A 13,342-nucleotide genomic window follows, 5' to 3' on the forward strand; every position below is an offset into this window, starting at 1 on the left:
GGGGGAGGAGGAGATGGGCCTTTGTGGCGACCCCCTGGGGCTGCTACAACAACTGGAGACAACTGGTGGCAATTCAAGGTAAGAATGGAACTGGCATAGGCATGAGAATGAGAGCAGGGCACAATACAAAGCTAAGAATTAGAATGAGAACTGAATAGGCCCCTTAAGCAGTGGAGTAAGTAAGAATCTTTAAAGCAGTTAGTCCCTTTTAGTCATTTTAAACCAAGCTTGACAGTGTTAAGACTTGTGGACTTAAGAATCCTCCAGCCAGTATGGGAGTTGAAGTCCACAAGTCTTAAAGATGCCAAGTTTGGAGGCCTCTGATTTAAACAACACAATCAAAAGAGGAATGGAGATGGATGCAAGCATTTCCTATGGACTCATCAGTGCTTACATTCTTCCCTAAGTAGGAATCAGTCAGTCTGCTTCTCCCCTCCTCCTGCACCTTATAGAAAGCTGGCGGTGAATTAATATGGCTCAGTTAAACTCGGGATGTGATTGGGAGGCAACCTTTTTTTTTGAAGCCTACATCTCTGTTCCTGAAATTTAGGCCCAACTAAGTCAGATTGGTAACGGATCCAGGAGAGATTCAACCTGGAAATAAAGGAGAAACTTTCTGACAGGGAGAACCATCAACCAAGGAAACAGAAGTTGCCCTCGGAAGTTGTGGGAGCTTCATCCCTGGAGGCTTTCAAGAAGAGACTGGACTGCCCTCTGTCAGAAATGGTGGAGGGTCTCCTACTTGGGTGGGGGGTTGGATTAGATGACCTACAAGGTCCCTTCCGACTCTGTAAATCTAATCTACTAGATCAGGGGTGTCCAACCTTGGCAACTTTAAGACTTGTGGACTTCAACTCCCAGAATTCCTCAGCCAGCAATGCTGGCTGAGGAATTCTGGGAGTTGAAGTCCACAAGTCTTAAAGTTGCCAAGGTTGGACACCCCTGTACTAGATAATCTAGAATGTACAGTCATAGGTTGGGTTTTGGGCTTGGCCATCACTGTGGCTTGTAAATCGAATCAGACTAGGGTGAAGACATGGTTCAATCAACAAGCCGCGATTCAGAAAACCGTGGCTTGGTGCGGTGCCTGAATCCAGCCTAAGGAAAGAGCAAAGTTACACCCAGTTGTAACTTCCAGCAGCCTGCAACAAGACGGCTCCGCTCACCCGTCCTGATCTGCCAACATCTCGTCCTAGTTAGCTTCCACTGACTTTTGCATGCAGGCACCAGCACACGAAGATGCGTGCGTGCGCGTGTATGCACGCACACACACACACACACACACATGCTCACACTTACTTACCATTGGTAATTCCTAATCCTCTTTTCAGGCAGCAGGAAAGCCACTGATTACTTTAGTCAGAACAAGAAATGGGAGTCATCATTCCTTATTATGAACCAGTTCCTAAACCAGCCAAAATCCTGAGCCTGCAAACAAAAGGCACTTTTGTCAGTGTCCAAGTATATTATTAAAAGGAGAAAAAGAAAATCTGTAGGTTGCCAAGTAGGACAAACCAAACCGTGAAGAGACCCCAGAAAAACATGGTTTAATTAGGGCCATTAGACCAAGGCTCTTCAAACTTGGCAAGTTTAAGACTTTGTGGGCTTCCAACTCCCAGAATTCCTGAGCTAACATGACTGGAGGAGGAAGAATTCTGGGAGTGGGAAGCCCACAAGTCTTAAAGCTGTCAAGTTTGAAGAGCCTTGATCTAATCTATCTAATCCAGGGGTCCCCAAGTTTGGCAACCTTAAGACTTCTGGGAGTTGAAATCCACAAGTCCTAAAGTTGCCAAGTTTGGAGACCCCTGCGCTAGAAGGACAGCGGTGTACCTTAACTGGGCAACCTTCCTTTGAGGGAGGGGCATCTTTGGGCAAGGAAGCCTGGCTAAGAGGGGGTGGGCGGGCTAAGTGCTCTCAAACCCTCAGTCCCCTCCCCAAAGAGGGAAGCCTCATCTGGACTGCATTTGGAAGCAGATGCCGAGCGTTCTTGGATTAATTTGAGCGCCCTGCCAAATGCTTTCCTTGGGGAAGAGCAGATGTGGAAAAGGCGGAAGAGGGGAGATGGAGGAGTGCAGACATGCGGGGGAGGGGGTGTTGGGGGTTCTGTACCACGTGGAGGAAACGCTACTGAGGCAGTTGTGGAATTCCCACACACTTGGGTGGCTTTTCCCAGCGTGGATGGAAAAGCCGGTTTTGGAAGAGGAAAACTGGTGGAAGTCCTTCAGTGACAGAGTTGGTCTCTCTCTCGCTCTCTCTTTTCTTTCTCTCTCTCCCCTTTCTCCTTTCTTTCCTTTCTTTTTCCTTTCTTCCTTCTCTCCTTTCTCTTCTCTCTCTCTTCTCTTTCTTTCTCTCTCTTTCCTCTCTCTCTCTTTTCCTTTCCTTTCTTCTTTCTCTCCTTTCTCTCCTTTCTCTTTTCTTCTCTCTCTCTTCTCTCTCTTTCTCTCTTCTTTCTCCTTTCTCTCTTTCCTTTCTTCTTTCTCTCTCCTTTCTCTTTTCCTTTCTCTCTCTCCTTTCTCTCCTCTCTTTCTCTCTTTCCTTTCTCTCTCTCCTTTCTCTCTCTCTTTCTCTTCTCTCTCTCCTCTCTTTCTTTCTCTTTCCTTTCTTCTCTCTCTCCTTTCTCTTCTTTCTCTCTCTTTCTCTTTCTCTCTCTCTCTCTTCTTTCTCTCTCTCCTTTGCTGACTTTGGTAGGCAAATAATAAATCCATAAACCTGGCAGGCTCTGACGGAGACACCCAACAAGCTCCCTTTCCAAAAGCTTTGTTGGTTTTTCTCCTGGAAAGCGTTTCGCTTCTCATCCAAGAATTCAGTTCTTCAGACCTGAAGAAGCTTCTTGGATGAGAAGCGAAAAAATTTTGAGGAAAATATCGAGAAAGCCCAGTTGCCTTTTGTAAAAAACACACACCCTTACCTGGAGGGTTGAGAATCTCCATAGACATTCCACCAGCCATGTTGCAATGTTGTGGGTCAACCCAGCCATTTTGGGGGCCAGTGACCTCTGTATCAAGATGTCCACCACCTGAGGTCAAGGTGGAAGCACCTACATCCTCCGAGAGGGCTGTGGCTGACAAGCTGCTGAGGAAAGCAAGAGGGCAGGTGATGCGGTGAGTTTATCCCCATTCCTAAGAGGGTCAACCTGCTGGATGCGGCCCCTTCCTCAAGCCATTCAGCCCCAAACAGCTGCCCCTTTGGGTGGGTCCTCCAGAGCGGGGGGCCAGCCTAGAACTGGCTGGAAGTTGGCAATGGCAACCCTCTGTCAGGTTCCAGGGGTGGATCTCACCTGCAGACCCGGTGTTCACCATTTTAAAAAAGAGATTGGACATCCATTTGTCCAGAATAGTGGAGAGTCTCCTGCTTGTACAGCGGGTTGGGCTAGAGCAGGGATCCCCAACCTTTTCAACGCCGCGGCCTGGTTCCAGCATCAGCTGGGCGCCGCGGCCCGGTACCAGCGTCAACTGGGCGCCGCCATCTTTTATGACGAAAAAGCGCTTCGGTGACATCACTGGAAGCGCTTTTCGTCAAAGATGGCGGCGCTAGCTTCTGGTGAGCTTTTTCGGGTAGAAATGGCTTTCTACCCGGAAAAGCTCACCGAGCTTGGCGCCACCATCTTTTATGACGAAGCGCTTCCGGTGAGCTTTCTACCCGGAAAAGCTCACCGGAAGCGCTTTTTACCAAAAAGATGGCGGCGCCCAGCAACCAGCGGCCCGGTAAGGCTTGTTCCACGGCCCGGTACGGTCCGCGGACCGGCGGTTGGGGACCCTGGGCTAGAGGATCTCCGAGATCCCTTCCAATGCTATTGTTCTGTTCTGCTCAGGTTAGCAAAGCTCCATCTGGGTTCCACAATATTTTTCCCCCATAAATGCAGGTTTGTTGCTGAGGGTCAAAAGGTGGCCGTGTGACTCACAGTGGTGGGGCGGCCATCGTCACTTAGAATCTGGTCGTAAGTCCAGTGGTGGCCTTCAAATTTTTTTTTTACTACCGGTTCTGTGGGCGTGGCTTGGTGGGTGTGGCTTGGTGAGAGTGGCAGGGGAAGGACACTGCAAAATCCCCATTCTCTCCCCCACCCCACTAACCTGCTTTCCAGCTCCGTTCTCCTGTTCAGGGCAACCAAAGGAGACTCAGCTGGGACTCGATGGGAGGCGGAGAATAGGTGGGGTTGGCGGGGCCAGTCAGAGGCGGGATTGGCTGGTTCTCCGAACTACTCAACATTTCCGCTACCAGTTCTCCAGAACCGGTCCAAACCGGCTGAATTCCCCACCTCTGCAAAGTCCCTTTTGCAGGATTTGTCTTAATGCCGAACAGTTGCTCAATGACTGAGTACAACTTTGAGGACGGCCTGTAGTCGCCTAGTGAAAGAAACCACGTTCTTTTCAGTGTCCCCTTTTGCGGTCGAGCAACTGGGAGCTGCTCCTGACTACGACGGAGCCGGGCCTGTATTTGTGCCATGTTTTCAGGTTCCTGCCCGTTCCCTGCCCCCTCCCCATCTTCTGTGCCTTTCCTCCCCCCTCCTTCTCTCCTCTCAACCTCCTTCCTTTGATCTAGAGCTGTGTGAGGTGGATGAAAATTGATCTTGCCCAGCCGCTTGGAGAAGGAGATCAAAGCGGTGAGGCTGGGTGCCCTGGCGTCCATCTGCAGGGCTTTTAAAGGGCATTTTCTCTGGCGGGGTGAGGAGGAGGAGGAGGAGGAGGGCCAGAGAGGCCTGCCAGCTCCCTGCATTTGTCTGGCTGAGTGATGGGGGCTTGGAAGCGCTTCAGAGAATGCCGTTGTCCCAGCCGCGTTCCTAAGATTATCCCCCGAGCAGCTGCAAGGGGACCTGGGAAGAGCCCCCCTGCCCTTGCACCAAGGGCACCAAAGGAGGTTGGCTTCAGAAACATGGGCAGGAGGACGTGGGGGGTGGGATGGCAGTCACGCCAAGAAGTTGGGATGGGGTCCCATCCACGGCACCTCCCGATCCTCCATTGAGCGCTCAGCGTTGGGATGAAAAATGGCTGCGTCCCCCTTGCCCAAGAAGCCGCACCAAGGAGGTAAGACGATCCAGACCACAGGAGGAAGGAATGTCTCTTTCTATAGATCTCCAAAGCTGCCCCTAATCTTCGGACCACAAAAGTTGGCCCGGGGAACAGCGTGGCTTTCCCAGCGCGATGCCTTTCACCGTGTTCCTCGCGGCTGTCATCTCCTTGGCCATCAGAACGCGTGGCAGAGTGCTCATGTGCCTCCGGGACAGAAGCCCGTTGGGCTATGCGACGTATGCCGAGTTGATTTTGGCCCCTCTTGGGATCTCCCATCTTGTGTGATGAGGGGAGGGCAAGGTTGGCTTGTCCTCTGCTTGGGTTCCAAAGCTGCTTCTCAGCCAAGATCCTTTTAGATGCAGGGTCTCCAAACTTGACAGCTTGAAGACTGGTGGACTTCAACTCCGAGAATTCCTCCTTCCAACCATCTTAGCTCAGGAATTCTGGGAACGGAAGTCCACAAGTCTTCAAACTTGCCAAGTTTGAAGGCGCTTGCTTTAGACCTTCTGCTGGGGCCTGGCCAGGACCACCGTTGGGAATAACGAGAGCTAATATGGAGTCCTATGGCCTATAGGCCGATTTGTTAGAAGGGAACCACTACTTAGGTCCCAAGAATTGGGGAATGTTGTGGCTCGCCGGCAGCTGGTGTGGATGGCTGAGGTCTCAGAGAGCAAGGACTCAGGTGAGGGGCCTGCGTGTGAAGCAGGGATGGGGCCAGGACCATCAGGGAGTCGGGCATTCTTCTCCCGGGAAGAGGGAAAGACAGGAAGGGGGGAGGGCTTCAGAGGAGGAGGAGGAGGGGTGGGAAGGGAGAAGAGAAGCAAAGCAGTCGGCCAGTTGGAGCCGGAGGAAGGTACAGGATTATCAGAAAGCCAGCAAGAGGACAACAAAAAGAGAGAAATTCAACAGGGTGAGTTGTGGATAAGAGCAAGACCAAACTGGTCCACGGAAGGAGAAGACAGCACCGCCAGAGAGAGGTTCCTGGCCTCCAGGGTGGTGGCTCGATCCTAGTTACCTGCACCTTTGGAGATGGTGGAGGCTGGCAGTAGTGATGAAGAGGTCCCCGAGGAGCCTGTGCCCAGTGCGTGTGCACGCAGGGCTGTTCGAAGGAAAGAGCAGTGCAGCAGCACGGGTGACTCGGGAGTAAGGCTGCAAAGTGATGGCCCCTCCCTGAAGAGATAAGAGATACTCCCTTAAGAGTAGCCCCCTTTCATCCCTGTTTTTCTGAAAATACCGGAAGTGACAAAACAGGTCTAGTTTTTGGCCTGCAGAAGCCTGCAGAAGCCTTCCTCAAGCCTTTGGGAGGCCAGCTGAAAATCAGCTGTGAGGCGCAGTGCAGGTAAGGGTGAGGTGGGGTGGGTGGGGATTGCACATGCATACATAGGGGGCGTGTGGAGGGGGCGCGCATTGCCTTCTGGGTGCTGGCACCCGATCGCGAGCATGCAAGTGCGCACACCATTTTGGGCACAGGAGCCCAGAAAGGTTAGCCACCATTGCCTTAGGAAGTGCCTGACTCTCGTGGTCCATAGCTGCAAAAAGATGCAGGTAACTAGGATCGAGCCACCACCCTGGAGGCCAGGAACCTCTCTCTGGCGATGCTGCCTTCTCCTTCCGTGGACCGGTTTGGTCTTGCTCTTATCCACAACTCACCCTGTTGAATTTCTCTCTTTTTGTTGTCCTCTTGCTGGCTTTCTGATCATCCTGTACCTTCCTCCGGCTCCAACTGGCCGGCTGCTTTGCTTCTCTTCTCCCTTCCCACCCCTCCTCCTCCTCCTCCTCTGAAGCCCTCCCCCCTTCCTGTCTTTCCCTCTTCCCGGGAGAAGAATGCCCGACTCCCTGCGGGGCTACCCTTAACATTTGCATTGTCCCGCCAAAGAAACTTCCGAGGAGGAGTTTGCTCTGCCAGGCACGGAGGCGTGGAAGGGCTCTGCTTTCCTTTCGGAGGCCTGGAGGCCAAAACTTCATGAGAACTTGGAGCTCCGGCGGTCCCCACAGGAAGAGTGGGGTGGAAGGGGCTGAGGGAGCTAGGCCGATGAGGAGAGCTTGGTGTGGGTGTGTATGTGCCCCCACCCCACCTCCTTTTGAAGGGACTGGCTAAAATCTCCAACATCCTTTTCCAGCAGGTTGGAAAAGGATGGTCCATCATGTTCCGCTGGTTGGTCCGTCCTGGGCAGGGTGGACTAAAAAAACAGGCCAGGAAAGGTTTGAAAAATGTTGGATGAAATGGGCGAGGCAGGAAGGATGGCAAACCCCTGGCATCCCACACAGAGAGCCAGGTTGGTCTAAGACAGCAGGCTAGAAAGCGGGAAGCGGCGAGTTCAAGTCCTACCTCAGCCACAAAACCCGACAGGGTGACTTTGTGTCAATTGCTAGGAGGCGGCGAGTTCTAGTCCTGCCTTAGGCACGAAAACCGACTGGGTGAATTTGGGTCAGTCATTCTCTCTCTCTCTCTCTGTCTCAGACAGGAGTGGTGCGGTGGCCTCACAATCATGAGGCTGTGAGTTCGATCCTAGGTAGAGGCAGATATTTCTCTCTCTGGGCACAATGAGAATATATCTACTGAATAGAACTCCGCTCTGACGACAAGAAAGGCATCCGGCCAGTAAAACAACTCTGCTAGCTCCATTCAGTTGCCCAGACTCCACCCTGCAAGGGATTACGGGGTCATTAAATGATAAAGAAGATTTTCTCTCTCTCTCTCTCAGCCCAACCCACCTCACAGGAGGAGGAAAATGTGCTGGATATATTGAGTCTTTTGTAAAAAATAATTTTAAAAGATGGGATGCAAATAAATCAATTCAGGCCATGGTGGTGCTGCATACTAACCTCAGGGGGGTCGGCTTCCATAGTGTGAACTCAATTGTGGTTATGGTTCAATGTGCTGTCTAACCCAACAATTGTGGTTTGAGTCTGTGAGGGTTGTAGCCGCCCTGAGCTCTTTTGGCTTCAGATGGGTGGCCCGATGAATGTTCCCAGCAAATAGAATAAACCACGACACAAAAACAGTTGTAGACATTGTTGGTTTCCTTGAATTGCGGGGAGCCCACCCTAAACCGATTATCCCCTCCCTCCCTCCCTCCCTCCCTCCCTCCCTCTTGCCAACTGATGTGAAACACAACCGTTCTGACTACGTCTTCTTGTGTCATGACTAACGACACAATCCTTTTGGTTTTTACAATTTATTTTTTTAATTTAACTATAAGAATACAACATGGTGCAGCCGATCTGGCATTACAATTGTTAATACACATATACATTTTACTTCATCATTTACCATCTCCTTGTTTGATATATTATTTACTAATTCTTCTAATCATCATAGCTACTTACGTTCCAACTTGCTTCTTCTATGCAACCATTGATAGAATTTATTCCATGTTTCATAGGACTCAGATTCCTCCTCGTTTTCTTAATTCTAGAATTAATGTATCCGATTCTGCACAGGCCATAATTTTTCTTATTATCTCTCTTTCTGGCGGTATGTTTTCCTTTTTCCAGTATTGTGCATATATTATTCTAGCCACTGTCAATACAGGTACTATTAGATAAGTTAAATCCTTCCTATATCTTTCTGATATTATTCCTAGGACTAACCACACAATCTTGATGGCTTGTCAATGAGAGTCCTGCACACACCCCCTCAGAATGGCCAAGAAGAACACAATTACCCAGTTCACAACAGAGTTTAAAAAGGGAACAACATTTCCTTTAGTGAAATCTGGTAATAATTACACCGTGCACAAACACCTTAATTTCAAGAAAAGGTGCATTTCCCCCATTTCTAAGGTCGGTTTAGGTGGGTTTTAAAACATCCTTTTTAGGGTTTTTTTTTTAACCCGATGGTGGCTGCGTTTAAATTATCACTGTTTGCTGTGGCTGGGGGTTTGTTTAGCCTTCTTCTAATCGGTTTCAGATGATGTTTGATACCAGAAGTTTCTTCTAAGCAACTAGCCTGGCAAAATAGAAAGGTGGGAGGGGAACGGAAATGGATGGTTTAAAGCTATTGGATCGATTCAGAAATCCACGTCTTTGCAGCGGTGCAGGAAAGTAGCTGGGTCCTGTGAACTCCACAAGTCTTAAAGTTGCTAAGTTTGGAGACCTGTGAACCCATTGGCACATTTCTGGGTGGGTGGGTGGGTTAGGGCACTAATGTGGTGGGCGACTCTAAGCATTACTGGGACGTTTGAAACTGGAGCCTCCCAGGAAACAAGAGGGAGGGGGTGGGGAATGAGAGGGTTGTGGGGTGAAGAAAAATCCACTTTGGGGGAGTGATTAAAGGGTTTGCTTGGGGTCTCCCGTCAACAGAAACAGAGGGGAGAGAGTGGGCACTTCAACTTTGACATGGGAGTGGGCTTCCCCAGTGGATGAGAAGAAGGAAATGACCCCGCTCCCCAATTTTAAGGGTGGGGGGAAATCCACTTTAATGAAAAATTGCATCACCTGGAAGAAGGGAGAAATGGACCAGGAGCACATCTAGCCGGAGAGACTTTTCCTCCCCAAAACTCGAATAATAACGCACAGGATGTGTGTTTGTGTTTATTTTCATGGTCATAACGGACACTGAAGATGGTATTTAATTTTGTTGTATGAGGTGCAATGACAAGAAAGTAAAGTAAAGTAAACTAATAGCCGCCAGGAAGTTGACATTCAACAGGCCGGGAGAGGTTGGGGTCCACTTGGGGGAAGTTGAGGCCAAGGAGGCGAAAAAGGTTCTTTTCATTTATACGAAGAAATGGGGGGCGGGGGGGGGGCAAGCTGGAAGATTAATAAGAGTGGCTGTAGTCCCGGCTTCTGGGACTTTGGCAGCGGGGTGTTGGGGCAGGTGTGTGTGTGTGTGTTTCTATGACAATTCGCCATGGCCAACCCACCGTAGCAACTCATAATGGCCAACTTGCCACAGCCAAGAAAGGATGGGCCAACCCTCCCTATCACCCCTCCCCTCCCACTTGTGACGGTATGACCTTAACTTGGTTGCCTGCATCCTAACTATTTTTATTGACTGTTTCCTAGTATGATTTGATTGCTTATTGTACCCGATGGCTACCGTTAAGTGTTGCACCTGATGATTCTCGACTCTTGATGAATGTCTCTTTTCTTTCATGTACGCTGAGAGCATTTGCACCAAGACAAACCCCTTGTGTGTCCAATCACACTTCGCTGATAAAAGAATTTTCTTTCTTTCTTTCTTTCTTTTTCTTTCTTTCTTTTTCTTTCTTTTTTCTTTCTATATTCTATTCTATTCTACTCTACTCTACTCTATTCTATTCTGAGAGCATTTGCACCAAGACAAATTCCTTGTGTGTCCATCTCTTGGCCAATGAAGAATTCTATTCTATTCTATTCTATTCTATTCTATTCTATTCTATTCTATTCTATTCTACTCTACTCTGTTCTATTCTGTTCTATTCCTTATTCTCTTCTCCTCTCCTCTTCTCTTCTTTTCTCTTCTCTTCTATTTTATTCTTATTGTACCCGATGACTATCATTAAGTGTTGTACCTTATGATTCTTGACTCTTGACGAATGTATCTTTTCTTTTATGTACACTGACAGCATTTGCACCAAGACAAATTTCTGGTGTGTCCAATCACCCTTGGCCAATAAAGATTACTCTATTCAACTCGCTGCAGGGCAAGAGTTACCTTATATCAAGAGAAATGATAGAATCGTTAAAGAAAAGATGCAAAAAGACGGGATGAAACGGGAATGGCCAAAATTAAAAAGAAATTTTTCTTGATTTTAAATATTTCAGGAGAATTGTTAAATTGTCCAAGCAGCGAGTGGCCCCACGATGGGTGTTGAGTTGGCCACGATAAGTTGGTCGTGGCAAGTTGTCCCCATTGACTCGGGACACGTGTCTTGCATTGGGAGCCGCGATCCTTCTCTTCTTTGCTCGCTTTCTCCCCTCCGACGGCTTCCCGGGCAGCCACGGCGGTCCTACCCTCCGTGGGTGAAGGGGATGTGTGTGTGTGGGGGGAGCATCCGCAGGTGGGCGCGTTCACACGACACGCGTTCCCCGCTTGGGGCTGGGAGGGGGTCGGGCTGTGCGGGCTCCTGCAGCGAGGAAGCGCCCCCCGCCCCCCAGGCGGGGAGGGTCCCGGGCGAAGCGTGCCCGTCCTTGGACCCTCCCTCGCTCCGGAGAGGCGGCCCTTCCCCGCTGGCTGGTTGGCGCGCCGGGAGGCGGGGAAGGAGGCGGCTCGCCCCCGCCGCGTCCCGCCCTCGCCCGGCCCTCCGCCGCTGCCTCCGCTCGCTCGCTCGCTCGCCACCCCGGGCGCCGCTCCAGCCTCGCCGCCCAACTTCGCGCCAGCCTCGTCGCGCCGCGCCGCGCCGCACCGGGAAACCAGCCTCGCCGGGGCGGCCGCGGCGGGGGGAAGCCTCGCCCTGCCCAGCCGGCCTCGCCGCGCCTTCGCCGGCATGCCGGACAACGCCGCCCTGACCGCCCGCCGGACGGCCCGGCTGCTCCTCCTGCTCCTGTTCCCGCTGCTCCCGCTGCTGCTGCCGGCCGGGGCGGCCGAGGAGGCGGCGGCGGCGGCGTCGCGCTCGCGAAGTTGCTCCGAAGTGAAGCGGCTCTACGTGGCCCGCGGCTTCAGCCACAGCGAGGCGCCCAGCCACGAGATCAACGGTGGGTCGCCGCCGCGGGGGAGAGAAGGGGCCGGGGACGGGTTGGGGACCCCTCGAGGACAGCTTGCCCCCCACACCCGCTTTGGTCTCGCGGGGGGCTTCCCACTTCCCCTCCCGCGAGGGGCGGCTTGCAGGCCGACGGAGGGGCCGAGGGGGAGGACCCCACCCTGCAAGAGCCGGTCCGAGAGGGGGTCCTGGGGGCTGGAGGGCGCCCCCTCCCCCAAGACAGGCATCCCGGGCCCATTTCCCACGTGCCGGGAGGAAGCGCGTCTGGCCGAGGCTTTGGCTGCCTGTTGCACGGGCTGTGGGCGGGGGGGCGGCGGCGGGGAATGGAAGAGCCCCCCTGTGACTTTGGAAAAAACGGGGAGGGGGCTTTCGGGGCAATTCCCGGCCGGGCAGGCGCGGGAGGGTCCTTCCTTTCTTCCTTCTCTCTTCGGGACCCCCCACCTTTTGGGGAAAATGAGGGGAGGAACAGTGGCCGGGAGAGGGGGGCTTGTCGGCGCACCGATCTGGCCAGAAAAGAGCCCCCGCCGCCCCCTCCTCTCCCCCCGTCCTTTTGCAGCGGCTGGATGCAGCCAAGCGAACCCCGCAGGAATTTGCTGACGGAATTTGCAACCATGGACGCCTCCCCGCCGCCCCCCAGCGCCATGTGGCTGCCCCCCCGCCCTTCTTCGCCCCCTCCCTTCCTCGCCTCGCCCCCCGGGGTGGAGTTTCTGGCCGGCTCTTTGCTCGGGATTGGTGGGGAGGGGGCGCCAAGGACCCGGGATGAATCTCTCTCGGGTGGTTTTCTTTCTTTTTCCCCCTCCCTCCCTCCCTTCTTCTTTGAATTGAGGAAAGGCGAAGCGCGTGGGAAGCGGTGTTGCGCCCCCTCCCCACCCCCGGGAGAAGGGGAGGAAAGGGGGAGGGGAGGCTCTCCAGGTTGGCAGTGGCTTTGAGGTGGGGGGTCTGGCCGAGATGCCCAGGGGCGCCCGGGCTTTAGCAAGGATTGCAAGGAAGACGGGGGTTTGCATGGCTGCCCTGGGGCTTCTCCTGCTGCCCACCTGGGCCGGGACACAGCTGGCAGCCCCACAGCCTTGGCTTCCAGCAGCCCTGGGTTTTGGCAAAGGGGTGTGTGTGTGTGTGTGTGTGTGTGTGATGAAAGTTTAGTCCAGGGGTCTCTCAACGCAAACTTGTGGTAGTGCTTTAACCTTGGCAAAAGGGGTTTGGAGACACCCCTTCCTCCTCTAGGGCAGAGCGCTTTTCACCTTGGCCACTTTGAAGACAGGGTGGGCTTCAAGCTCCCAGAATCCCCCGGCCAGCATGGGATTAATTGTGGGAGTTGAAGCCCACCTGTCTTCAAAGTGGCCAAGGTGAAAAGCACTCTTTCCTAAACGCAGGGTCTCCAACCTTGGCCACTTTAAGACTTGTGGACTTCAACTCCCAGAATCCTCAGCCAGCAAAGCTGGCTGAGGTCTGGGAGTTGAAGTCCACAAGCTAAATCAAGGTTGCTGAGATCTGGGAGTTGAAGTCCACAAGTCTTAAAGTGGCCAAGGTTGGCTGAGGAATTCTGGGAGTTGAAGTCCACAAGTCTTAAAGTGGCCAAGGTTGGCTGAGGAATTCTGGGAGTTGAAGTCCACAAGTCTTAAAAGTGGCCAAGGTTGGAGACCCCTGCCCTAGAGCGCCAGGGATAGGGTGGGGGCCTCCAAATTTGGCCTCTTTGAAGACTTGGCCACTTCA

At 52.5% G+C, this 13,342-nt stretch overlaps 1 protein-coding gene across 1 annotated transcript in view; it reads left to right on the forward strand.

The window, feature by feature from the left end:
* The first annotated feature begins 11,225 nt into the window (after positions 1 to 11,225).
* GPC4 (glypican 4) overlaps positions 11,226 to 13,342 on the forward strand; it is a 44,034-nt gene continuing 41,917 nt past the window's right edge. Inside the window, exon 1 of the mRNA XM_087971913.1 lies at positions 11,226 to 11,627. Within this exon, the coding sequence (XP_087828039.1) occupies positions 11,420 to 11,627 (208 nt within the window). The 5' untranslated portion in view covers positions 11,226 to 11,419. The remainder of the gene's footprint in view (positions 11,628 to 13,342) is intronic.

The sequence above is a fragment of the Notechis scutatus genome, chromosome 10 (assembly GCF_049901735.1).
Source record: "Notechis scutatus isolate UNSWTSFEM ecotype Mainland chromosome 10, rNotScu1.2, whole genome shotgun sequence".
NCBI classification, from domain to species: domain Eukaryota; kingdom Metazoa; phylum Chordata; class Lepidosauria; order Squamata; family Elapidae; genus Notechis; species Notechis scutatus.